The 12,989-nt window shown below is 42.1% G+C and overlaps 1 protein-coding gene across 4 annotated transcripts in view; it reads left to right on the top strand.

The window, feature by feature from the left end:
* The first annotated feature begins 1,144 nt into the window (after window positions 1-1,144).
* ippk (inositol 1,3,4,5,6-pentakisphosphate 2-kinase) overlaps window positions 1,145-12,989 on the top strand; it is a 102,244-nt gene continuing 90,399 nt past the window's right edge. For 2 of the 4 annotated variants that reach the window (XM_068051883.1, XM_068051885.1), the window contains exon 1: window positions 1,145-1,411. In XM_068051883.1, the coding sequence (XP_067907984.1) occupies window positions 1,331-1,411 (81 nt within the window). In that variant the 5' untranslated portion in view covers window positions 1,145-1,330. The remainder of the gene's footprint in view (window positions 1,412-12,989) is intronic. The other 2 variants (XM_068051884.1, XM_068051887.1) reach the window with 1 other exon arrangement.

The following is a 12,989-nucleotide window of genomic DNA, read 5'->3' as shown; positions in this document are numbered from 1 at the left end:
CTGATTTCCGAACTGAATTATTCAGTACTTTCATAGTTGAATACTATGTTTACAAAGTAAGCCGACCTCCAAATTCATCTGCCTCTCTTGAATGTATGCATATAATTAGCATGCCACCTGATGATTAGTATGTATGTTAAGTAGGTACTGAAATTAAAGTAAGTTACAGAATATAAATAAACACTGAAATTACTTTGCAACAAACCTATTTCACACAATTTTAGTAAAAGCAAAATACTGCAGATGCTGGAAATCTGAAATAAAAACAAGGAATGCTGGAAATACTCAGCAGGTCTGGCAGCATCTGTGGAGAAAGAAGCAGAGTTAACGTTTCAGGTCAGTGATCTTTCATCAGAACTGTTCTGAACTGAACTGAAAGATCACTGACCTGAAACGTTAACTCTGCTTCTCTCTCCACAGATGCTGCCAGACCTGCTGAGTATTTCCAGCATTTCTTGTTTTTATCACACAATTTTAGTTGTACTGAGGTTTTAGGAGAAATACACCAAGCAGTACCTATTGATTGTGCTGGGAATCAAACATCATTACAGTACTCACTGCTGCATGTTTGGTGAAAGAAAAAACTAAAGAATAAGATTGTGTACCTTTCCAGCTTTATGCATTTTTAGATTCTTGATTTGCTTGCAACATATGCAATCATAGAATACAGTTTATAAAGTAACTTGTACAGCCTGCACAAACCTCACTCTATATTTGTAGTTGGATCAAGCAAGACAGGGGTTTTGGATTTAAATAATACTGGAAAATACTGGAAATACTCAGCAGGTCTGAGAGCATCGGTGGCGAAACAGAGTTAACGTTTCAGGTTGAGCATTTCCAGTTTTTACTTCAGATTTTCAACATTTCGCTTTTGTATTTTGGTCTTAAAATTGCTTTGTTTTTGAGACCTATTACACATTAACTTGGATTTGTAATCCCCAAACAACGTGCGCTTTACAAGAGGAATTATGACAGGAACCGGTGAGACACATTCCCAGACTCGTCCTCTCAACCGAACTCGGAATTGCATGATGTGAGTGGGGGAGCGACCAATCGCGTGGCACCATTGTGCAGGGAACCCACCAATCAGGAATCACTCTACGCCGCCCACCCAATCAGCGCTGGCATGGGGAGGGGGGGGGGCGAGTGAGTAGTTCCGGTAGTCGGGTTAGGGTGTGCTTTCCTCTTTCTGTGCGTGCTGGGCAAGCGGCGTCTGTAGATGTAAAAGCGGGATTCTGGCAGTTGAGTTTATGTGAAGAGAGGGAGCTCACGGTGGAGGTGGTGGTGGGGAATAAAAGGTACAGAAATTAAAAACCAAACGGAGACAGTTATGGAAGTGAAGGAACTCGACGGAAACGAATGGAAGTACCATGGGGAAGGCAACCGAAGTTTGGTCGTTTCGCATATCCAGGTCAGTAGCGCGAGCGGTTAACGGCGCTGCCAGCTCGCGCTGTTCCTCGAGCACACGGACCCGGGACTAAGGTTGCAAAAAGGGGCATGTCTGCAACTGGCCGTGGCACGAAGCATCTTGTAAATGGGGAAACGCCATTGCCGGTTTGTACGACCCCATGCAGCTCGCCGCGCCAAAGTTAGGGGTTTCAGTTGCTGTCAATTCTCAGAATCCGCAGAGTTTTAAAAAAAATAAAAACTCGCCGTGTATCGCATAGTCTCGCCTTTCAAAATGCTGTGGATGCTGGAAATCTGAAATAAAAACAGAAAATGCTAAACGTTGCGTTCACCCTGTTTCTCTCCATAGAAGCTGCCTGACTTGCTGAGCATTTTCCCTTTTCCTTGACGTTAGGTTTCGCGTAATAAATGCACATTGGTTAAAGTGGGGCTTTTTGTAAGACGTGTGATTATGTATGGTAGTATTTCTTTAAACCCTGCAGGAAAAAAAACACGCATTATCAAGCGAAACCTGGTGCTAATTTGACTGACCTAGTGCGGATTGGAAAATGGTGCTCTTCCTGGGAGGGGCACAACGGAGTGTCTACTCGAAGCAAATATACCAATTGAGTTGCAAGTTACGTTGTTTGAACCTTCATGGTGTATTTTGAGCTATCTGTACTGGGCTTATTAATTTGTGTTTTTGTAATTCTGTTATGCTTCGGTAGACTTATGCATTTTTCTATGTATACGTGCCACACTTTAAAAAAAAAACGTATACTGAATAAGGAGCTGGTATCACTGCATGTTGCTTCACTGCATAGTCTTTTATATGTACAGTACTTATTGCCCCCATTTTTAGATCCTTTGGAAAAGAGGGACTGTACTATGAAGCGCAGGAAGTGGCTTGGAGATGATGGGTGTGAAGCATGATGAAATGTTCAAAAATCAAAATGCCCTTAATGCTGTTTATAGTAGAACCATAAGAAAATTACAGTACAGAAGGAGGCCATTTATCCTCTTGTGCCTGTGCCGGCTGAAAAAACTAGCCGCCCAATCTAATCCCGGCTTCCAGTAATTTTGCTTTGCAAAACAATAGCTCTTGCCAAGTTTCTCATTACATTTGATTTGATTTGTTCTGTCTTGCTTTTTGTGTAGTAATTTTTTGCTATTTCCAGGGAACTGCTAAGTATATGACCCTGTAAGCGTAGACGTAAGATGAGGATGTGATCAGGCTCGATTATGCTGGTTATATTCTTACATGTGAATAACCACTTGGGATGAACGCTGCAGGAAACTTAGTGCCTGTAAGCTCGCAGAGTTGATACCTTCGGGGGAGAGAAGGGGGGGGGGGGGGGCGGCGAATGTCAGAGGTGTGTGTGGACTGACGCACACAACCATGCCCATCTTTCTAGCAACTCCATGTTTGAACCTCTGCCCCTGTATAACATTGAGGCGGCCCTAAGTAGTCTCAAATTATATCCTTCGTGATTGTGACCATGGTGCACTATCCTTTTCTACCTGTCTGCAGCCTTTGACACAGTTGACCACAGCAGCACCCTACAACACCTCTCTTCCATTATCCAGCTGAGTGGGAATGCCCTAACCTGGTTCCCTTTTGCCTATCCAGTCGTAGCCAGAAAATCTCCTGCAATGGCTTCTCTTCCCTTCCCATCACCATTACTTCTGGAGTCCTCCAGAGTATCTATCCCTGTCTCTGTCCCATTCCTACATTCCATTAGTCTTTTAAATTACTTTTTTGCACCTGTGCACAAGCTTTCAGTGACTTCTGTATATGGACCCCTAAATTTCTTTGGTCCAGTGTTCCCCCACTCACCATTTAAAAAAAAAAAAATCCTGATCTGTCTATTTTGGCTCCAAAGTGGATGACTTCGCACTTCTGTACTTGGAATCTGCCAGTGCTTTGCCCCCTCACTTAATCTGTTGGAAGTCCCTTTGCAACTCGCTGCTTCCATCTACTCTATTTACTGTGCCACCTAACTTAGTATCATCAGCAAACATGGCAAAATAGTTCTCTCTTCCTTTGTCTTCAGTCATTTATAAATATAGTGAAATGGTGAGATCTCAGTACAGATCCCTTGGGGGCACCATTATTCACAGGCTGCCAATTTGGGTAGGTACCTATTATCCCTACTGTGTTTCTTTCCCATGTCAATAGATTCCCTCCAATTTCATGCACTCTTATTTTTGATAACAGTCTCTTGTGTGGAAGTGTTGATTGTCTCTGTCTCTGGAAGTCCATATAAACAGCATCCATAGACACCCCATTATCTACCACTTGAGTTATCACCTCACAAAATTAAACTAGTTCATTAGACATGACTTATCTGTTACAAATCCATGTTGACTTTCTGGTCAGTTTATATTTGACCAAGTGCTCAGTCACTCTGTCCATAATAAATTCAAGTAACTTCTCCATAACAGACATTAAACTAGGCCTGTTAGTCTATCTCTCGTACTCTTCTGAAATAATGACCTGACATTGACTATTTTCCAATCCAAGGAGACAATTCCTGAATCAATACCGTTTGGAAGACTGGAGGATCTACAATTTTCTTAATTTCCACCCCAGGGTATTAAAAATAGTCAAGTCCTGGAGATTTATCTATCTTGAGTCTCATTGTTTTTGCTTTCTCTACTTCTAGTAAATCTAGTGAATTTCTTCTCTTGACTTAATGTTATCCTCATTTCTGGTACTTTATCCTGTTCCTCTGCTGTGTGCACCATGGCCCCTCTGCTCCTCGACTCTGTTTAAAAACTTTACCCTTCATGGTCTTTTTCCTTTTTCATTTATTGCTTCCAGGATATACTAATTTAGGGTGGCGCAGTGGTTAGCACTGCAGCCTCACAGCTCCAGTGACCCGGGTTCAGTTCTGGGTACTGCCTGTGCAGAGTTTGCAAGTTTTCCCTGTGACCACGTGGGTTTCCGCCAGGTGCTCCGGTTTCCTCCCACAGCCAAAGACTTGCAGGTTGATAGGTAAATTGGCTATTGTAAATTGCCCCTAGTGTAGGTAGATGGTGGGGATGTGGTAGGGAATATGAGATTAATATAGGGTTAGTATAAATGGGTGGTTGTTGGTCGGCACGGACTCGGTGGGCTGAAGGGCCTGTTTCAGTGCTGTATCTCTTTTTTAAAAAATTAAAAAAAAAAATGTTGTTGAATTAAATTACATCCATTCATATTGGGATCCTTTTGGGGTTCTGGGCTCCAAGATGATGTAGCTGGTGGTCAGAATTTGCAACCAAGTTGATCTGGATTTAGCCATCTGACACCTGAGCCAGATGTTGGGAGTACTCCAAGGCGCAATTGATTGACTGACCGTCGTTGTGAACTGTAATTCTTTTCACTCTGGTCCAGATTACTTCAGAAATCCCTTAATGTTCTGATTCTTAAGCTGGGCCCACTAAATATTTCTTGTTGCCACTTGTGCCTCACTTCCATTAGCTATAAATACTTAAGGTCTACTAAACATTGATATTGTAGAAGTAAAACCTTTACTAATGTTACTCCCGAGGCGGGAGGCGTGCACTGTTAATTTAGTCCCACTTGTCCACAGGTCACAACATACATTTAAATGATCCCACATAGAGACACCGTCAATCAGATACTCTTATTTTTTTCCCCCAGAATAAAGCACACCAACCAGGTTTCTTTAATAAACAACTAAATTATCCATTTATTAAAAACCAAGTCTTAACCAATGATGAAGTAAAACATATACACAAATGGAAATATTAAAGCCCCTTATTTTATCTTAGCCTTCATGCGCGCACACACCTACATATATAACAGGTTAACTGAAAAAAAAAGGATTTTGTAACAGCTGTAAACAAAAGAAATAGAAGGAATTAAAAAAAAACCCTTGGACTGGAAAGAAGGTATGGAAGTCCTTTGTTTTGGCGAGGCGTCCCAAAAGCAAATGGGCAGCTGTCAATGGAATCTTCCTAGAACAGTTCTTTCCAGACGACGACGATGATCCATTTGGGTAGGCTTTCAAGGGGATTCAGCACAGAAGGCTTCATGTAGGTCTTAAATCAGGTGTGCAGCAACCAAGTTTAAATTCTCACATTCGATGCAAAGTTCCTTCAAAGATGCAAGGTTTCTGCAAACATGCAGGATTTCTTCAAATACAGGAGGCAACGGTACAACTTGATGCAGGGATTCTTCAAAGAGAGAAATATATTGGCTATTTTCTCCTGGCAGGCACACAGCAACTCCTTCCTTCTGTTTGTAGCCCAAAAAAACAACTGACTTTTTTAACAGTTCAAAAATGAAACCAACTTTTTCCAGAAACATGTTTACAACCATTCCTGGCCTGCCATTCCCTTGCAAATATCCTTTCACGGTCACAACACAACCTCCTACTGTGTTCTTTGCAAACAGGTGCTTTCCAGTAAACTTGTTTACATTCAGTCCAAACCTTCTGGTAACTATTTTTCAGAAAAACGCCCAAAGTTCAGCTGCTTCAAGATTCCAGCATCCATGGAATCCTTTTCATTTTTAAAAATGTAGATTCTCCATTTTTAACAAAAAATGGAAACCCTTGTAACACTAGGTTGCAAATTTTTACAGCAGAAATACAGAATATAATTTTTAAGCAGTGATGTATATCTAAATTCTAAGACCTTTTAATAACATTTTGAAAATATTATTGAAAACTTGGTTTAGTCTATCAAACTTTAATGACCATGATGCTACTTTTACTTGGCTAACCCTGATTTCAAAAAAAATCTCTTCAAAACATAATGATTACATTTTCATTAATTTTATAAATGAATGCAAGTTTGTAGTTTTCTGATTTGGATCTGAAAATAAATTGCTGGAAATACTCAGCAGCATTTGTGGAGAGAAAAGTAACATTAATGTTTCAGGTCATTAGCGATGTAACTGATTTTAAGCAAGTACAGAAGCCTGGAAGGAGGGGAGGAAAAAACAAACGGGAAGGTCTGTGCTAGGTGGAAGGCAGTAGACATTAAATAACGAAACGGATTTTGGTGCAAAGCAAAAGGAGATGTTAATGACAAGTAAGGAAGCAAAAGATGCATCTAGAGAAGGTGCAAATGGGAGTAGCAGAATCATAATCAACAGCTGCTGTCTGGGGAAAAAAAATGGGGGCAGTGGTTATGGTCTGAAATTGGTAGGGAGCTGACATGGTTTTGACACAGGAATGATGTAGCTAATCCGCGTATGTCTGAGTCAGGATATTGTGTGACTTGGAGGGAAATTTGTAGGTGATGGAACATAGGAACATGGGAAATAGGAGCAGGAGTAGGCCATTAAGCCCCTCGAACCTCCTCTGCCATTCAACTAGATTATGGCTGATCTACCTGAAAGCCATTTTCCTACACTATCCCCAAATCCATTGATGCCTTTAATATCTAGAAATCTATCAATCTCTGTCTTGAACATACTCAGTGACTGAGCCTCCACCACCCGCTGGAGTGGAGAATTCCGAAGATTCACCACCTTCAGTGAAGAAGTTCCTTCTCATTTCAGTCCTAAACACCTACCCCTTATTCTGAGATAAAGGTCTGCTACCTGACGGGATCCGACGACGTGTCTGATTCGGGTCGGGCGCACACAGTATTAATTGGACTTGAAAGGTTGTTTTAAAAGAAACGGATTTGGAATTGGAAGATAGGTAAAGTGAACATTTTGGTGGTCGGGTCTGGCTCGGGGGAAAAAATGGAGGGACATAGGTTGGGCTCGGGTCCGATGTGGTTCTGTCGGGTTTTTTTCCTGGCCTGAGCAGGCCTTTATCCTGAGACACTGTCCCCTGGTTCTAGACTCCTCCAGCCAGGGAAATATCCTTCCTGCATCTATATTCCCTATATAGCCCTGTAAGAATTTTGTATGTTTAAATGTGATCACCTCTCGTTCTTCGAAACTCTAGAGAATACAGGCCCAGACTCCTCAATCTCTCCTCGTAAGACAATTTCACCATTCCAGGAATTATTCTGGTGAACCTTCATTGCATTCCTTCTGTGGCATGTACAACCTTCCTTAGATAAGGAGGACATAACTCTACACAATGCTCCATGTGCAGTCTCACCAGGGCTCTATACAATTGCAACAAGACATCTTTACTCCTGTACTCAAATCCTCTTGCAGTATAAAGGCCAACTCCATTGTTCTTGGTGGTAGAGGTTGCTGGGAGGTACCGTTAAAGTAAGCTTCGTGAGTTGCTCCAGTGCATCCTTTTGCTCGTATATACTGAAGCCACAATGTGCCAGGATGAATATTGACTTCAGTGGTAGGGATGCATTCAATTGGACTGCTTTGTCCTGAATGATGTCCAGCTTTTATTTTTATTTTTTTATTTATTTAGAGATACAGCACTGAAACAGGCCCTTCGGCCCACCGAGTCTGTGCCGACCAACAACCACCCATTTATACTAATCCTACACTAATCCCATATTCACTACCACCTACCTACACTAGGGGCAATTTACAATGGCCAATTTACCTATCACCAGCAAGTCTTTGGCTGTGGGAGGAAACCGGAGCATCCGGCGAAAACCCACGAGGTCACAGGGAGAACTTGCAAACTCCACACAGGCAGTACCCAGAATCGAACCCGGGTCACTGGAGCTGTGAGGCTGCAGTGCTAACCACTGTGCCACCCGAGCTTCTCGAGTGCTGTGACTGAACCCATCTAAGTGAGTTGTGCATCACAGTTTTGACTTTAGTCTTAGAGTTGGGGAAACTAAGGAGTTGGGAGATGAGCCACTTGTTGCAGGCTCGGCCTAGTTTTGTAGTCCCATTGTTGATGCGGCTGGTCCATTTAAGCTTTGGGTTATTGGTAACTCCAAGATTGAAGGGTAGGGGTTATTGACGGCTGTAATTGAGCTGTTTATTGTTGGGGGTGGTTGTTACCAGGCGTGATGAATCAATATTGCCTTCCACTTAGCAGACCAAGTCAATATGTTTAGGTCTGAAAAGTGTGGGCTGTTTAATTATGGAAGGAGTAAAACACTCCACTACTGATGGAGCAACAGAAGATGTAGCAATGTGCTGGGACTGTTTCTATTCCCACTGTTATCCTGCAACCCCGAAGCAAAATACTAAGGACTTGCTGCAGATTTAAAACTTGAACGATTACTAACTATATACCAATCTTCTGAATAACTTTTATATTCAGAAAAGAGAAAATACGTACAATAAATACAGTTGGATGCAGTCACTGACAGTGCCTTTCAAGTGTAGTTGCAAATCATGTACATTATCTGACATTTATTTTATTAGCTTACAGGATGTGGGCATTGCTGGCTAGGCCAGAATTTATTGCCCATCCCTAATTGCCCTTGAGAAGGTGGTGCTGAGCTGCCTTCTTGAACCTCTGCAGTCCATGTTGGGTAGGTACACCCACAGTGCTGTTAGGAAGGGAATTCCAGGATTTTGACCCAGTGACAGTGATGGAACTGCAATATATTTCCAAGTCAGGATGGTGTGTTTTGGAGGAGAACTTGGTGTTTCTATGCATCTGCTGTCCTTGTCCATCTAGCTGGTAGACCTTGCAGATTTGGAAGGTGCTGTTGAAGGAGCCTTGGTGAGTTGCTGCAGTACATCTTGTAGATGGTTCACACTGTGCATCGGTGGTGGAGGGAATGAATGTTGAAAGTGGTTGATGGGCTGGCAGTCAAGCAGGCTGCTTTGTCCATGATGGTATTGAGCTTCTTGAGTGTTGGAGCTGCACCCATCCAGGCAAGTGGAGAGTATTCCATCACACTCCTGACTTGTGCCTTGTAAATGGTACAGGCTTTAGGGAGTCAGGAGGTGAGTTACTCGCTGCAGGGTTCCTAGCCTCTGACCTGCTCATGTAGCCACAGTATTTATACGGCTACAATTCAGTTTCTGGTCAATAGTAACCCCCCAGGATGCTGACAGTGGGGGTTTCAGCGATTGTAATTCCATTGAATCACAAGGGGAGATGGTTAGATTCTCTCTTGTTGGAGATGGTCATTGCCCGGCACTTGTGTGGCGTGAATGTTACTTGCCGCTTAATAGCCCAAGCCTGGATATTATGGGTGTGTACTTTGTAGCTATCATCACAGGATAGCCATTGAACATTGCAAAAAAAAAGGGAAGATAAGGTTACCAGAAGTGGTCAAAATGAATTTAATGTTTGTTTTAGTTCAGAGTTAATTTAGTACTAAAACCTACTCCCGACAATACTTTCACAATTTGGCGGAGATATGGAATACGAAAGCAGGGATGCAATGCTGGAACTGTATAAAACGCTGGTTAGGCCGTAGCTGTTCTGGTCACATTACAGGAAGGACATAATTGCTCTGGAGAGTGTATAGAGGAGATTTACAAGAATGTTGCCAGGGCTTGAAATTTGCAGCTATGAGGAAAGATTGGATATGCTAGGGTTGTTTTCCTTATAACAGAGGAGGCTGAGCGGTGACTTTGAGGTGTACAAAATTGAGGGGCCTAGATAGAGTAGACAAGAAGGACCTGTTTCCCCTCGTGGAGGAGTCGGTTACCAGGGGACACAGATTTAAGGTGATTGGTAGAAGGGTTAGAGGGGACATGTGGAAAAACATTTTCAGCCGAGGGTGGTGGGTGTTTGGAATTCACTGCCGGCAACGGTGGTGGAGGCCGAAATCCTCAACTCTTTTTTTTAAAAGGAAACCTGGACATGCACCTGAAGTGCTGTAATTGGCAAGGCTATGACCAGCTGCTGTAAGGTGGGTTTAGATTGAGTGGCTAGTTTTTTTCGTCCAGCACACATGTGCTGAATGGCCTCCTGCTGTGCTGTAATTTTTCTCTGGTTCAAAATGATTACTTTCAACCCTCTTTCTTCCTCTCACTATCACAGTTGACAGTGCCAGTATAACTATGTGCTACATGTGCATCGATATTGTTAAACCCTTATGTAATGAAGTTTTGTTTCCTTTGAGGCTCACTGGTTTGCAGGTTGATGTCTTTGTGTAAATAAATCTTTGCTGTTTTTATTGTTTTGCTATGATTAATTCTGGAGGTGAATTGGAAGCTGCAGATTTCCAGTGAGATGCCAATGTATACCCCAACTGTGGGGAAAATGAGTTGTCTTGCTGTGTAGGGAATTTTTAATTCTGGTGTGTTTAAGTTTCCACATCTGCCGCAGACTTGTATGGCAGCATGTTTCGCAAGGGGAGAGCCAACTGTGCAACAGCCCCAACAAACAAATTTCTCTGCAGCACCTGTGGAAGAGCCTGTTACTCCAGAATTGGCCTTTATAGCCACTCCAGGCGCTGCTTCACAAACCACTGACCCCCTCCAGGCGCGTATCCATTGTCTCTCGAGATAAGGAGGCCCAAAAGAATGTTTCATATCTAGATATAGAACTAGACATGTACCAGGTCTCCTAACTATTCTGGTAGTTGGTACTTAACATGAAGCTATAAAAGGCGAGAGTCAACATTTTTTGTGTGCTTACATATAGAGTATTCAAAAATATTCTTGCTTAATTGTATTAATGTTCCCTTAATGCCTCATTACTCCCACCCCCCCCTGCCCCCACAGTGCTCCCTACCTAAACCTCACCACCTCCCCCAACCCCCCCACCCCACCCAACAGCATCAAATGATGTTGCTAAATTCTGGTCCCACTTCTGTACTCCCAGATCCCAGGGCTGAGATCCAGTACTGATTGTGTTTCTAGTAATACTACTTGGCATGCATTCCTGATCTCATTAAAACCTCTGGCTCACTTTCGGGAAAGTCGCAGATAATCTGTGTCCCAAAGTGCTTTACACTTTGAAGGACTTTAGAAGTGTAGTTTCTGTTGTAGGATACAGCAAGGTCCCACAAACAGCAATGAGATAATGACCAGATAATCTGTTTGTGATATTACTTGAGGGATAAACATTGGCCAGGACATGGTTGCGTATGGTAATGTCACTGAACTGGTTCAAATTCCACCAGGGCAGCTGGTAGAATTTAAATTCAATTAATAAAAATCTGGAATTAAAGGCTAGTGTCAATAATGGTGCCATGAAACCATCATTGACTGTCTTTAAAAACCCATCTGGTTCACTAATGTCCTTTAGGGAAGGAAATCTGCCATCCTTATCTGGTCTGGCTTACATATGACTGCAGACCCACAGCAATGTGGTTGACTCTTAACTGCTCTCTAAAATGGCCTAGCAAGCCATTCACTTGTCAAGGGTAATTGGGGATGGGCAACAAATGCTGGTCTTGCCAGTGACATCCACATCCCATGAAAGAATTAAAACAAAAAACGGGGAGACCTGGTCTTCAAATAGTGCTATGGGATCTTTTAGGGCCCCTGAGAGTTGATTTAATGTCTTGTCCAAAAGTGGGCAACCCCGATAGTGGAGTGCTCCTTCAGTATTTAAGTGAAGCATCAGTCTAAATTACATGTTCAAACCTTTTAAGTGTGACTTAAACCTGTGACCTTCTGATTCTGGCAAGAGTGCTGCTACTGGCCAACTCTGACACTTTGTGTGCTAAAACAATATACTGTATGTAGTTCAACTTTGCTGCTACAGGATAGTCTTGAAGCATCTTTCAAAAGCTTCATTTGTCTTTCTGCCTTTTTTTTGACACGTGGAAATATTGATCTGAATGAACAAAACTTGACACTGATATTTGCAAAGATTTTTCCTTGTCCTTATGTCATACTTTTGTTTTGTATTGACCACTGCCACTTTCCAGAAAGATATTTTGCTTTCTGTATTATTTAGTTATGTCCTGGTGCCCTATTGAGCAGCGGAGTCTGCACTTTAACTATCTGAAAATATTTTTTGAAATGGAGTGCTCAAAAAAACAGGTCTGTGCATGCTTTGTGATGTAGCACCAAGCTTGTATAGGAGCGGACTAAAACTGTGGTGGTTGGATCTTGGAGGTGCATGATTGTAATGTTTATCTCGGTAAATAAAAGCTTATGAAGTGTGTATAAATAGGGCTCCACCTGGCTTTCTGGAGTAAAATATGGTAGCGGTGAAGGTGGGAAATTAGGAAACAATTTTTCAGATGTAAAACTAAAATCCTAGTGGCCCTTGTGGAAACTGGCAGAATGCAAGTGTAAATTGTCGGCGTATGATTACCCCCGATGTTCTGAGGATGAATCATAATGACGAGTGGAAGAATGAAGTGAATATATGAACACAAGTTACGACCCTACCAAAGGAAAAGCAATCCTACATGAAGTAATTTGTGAGAGAGATACCTGTCAGTTGAATAGTGAAGATTTGGACTTTCATTTGAGTTTCTGAATGAAATCTGCAAGAAAGATCATCTGTTCAATGCCAATGAAACATGGTCAGAATGTGTTAGGTTTTGGAAAATGGCTAGTTATTCCTTGGTAGAATATATCATGAATTTTAGTAGATTATATAAAACGTTTACAAATTCAATTTGAAGTCCCTGGATTGGTACTAGTTTTTGTTACCGGATTGTGGTAAGGTCTCGTGGACAGGCAACTGCTTCTAATTGGTGCTTGATTCTCAGAAGTAGATTCTCTTGGATCAGATGTCTGCTCCTTAAAAATTTCTGGGGAAGCCATCTTTTTAGCCTTCATGGAACAAATGAGGCATTCCGCTGTGACATGAATAGAAGACTTCATGATTGTC

The sequence above is a fragment of the Heterodontus francisci genome, chromosome 19, assembly GCF_036365525.1.
Source record: "Heterodontus francisci isolate sHetFra1 chromosome 19, sHetFra1.hap1, whole genome shotgun sequence".
Lineage (NCBI taxonomy): Eukaryota > Metazoa > Chordata > Chondrichthyes > Heterodontiformes > Heterodontidae > Heterodontus > Heterodontus francisci.
This window is presented reverse-complemented; position numbering and strand designations above follow the sequence as displayed.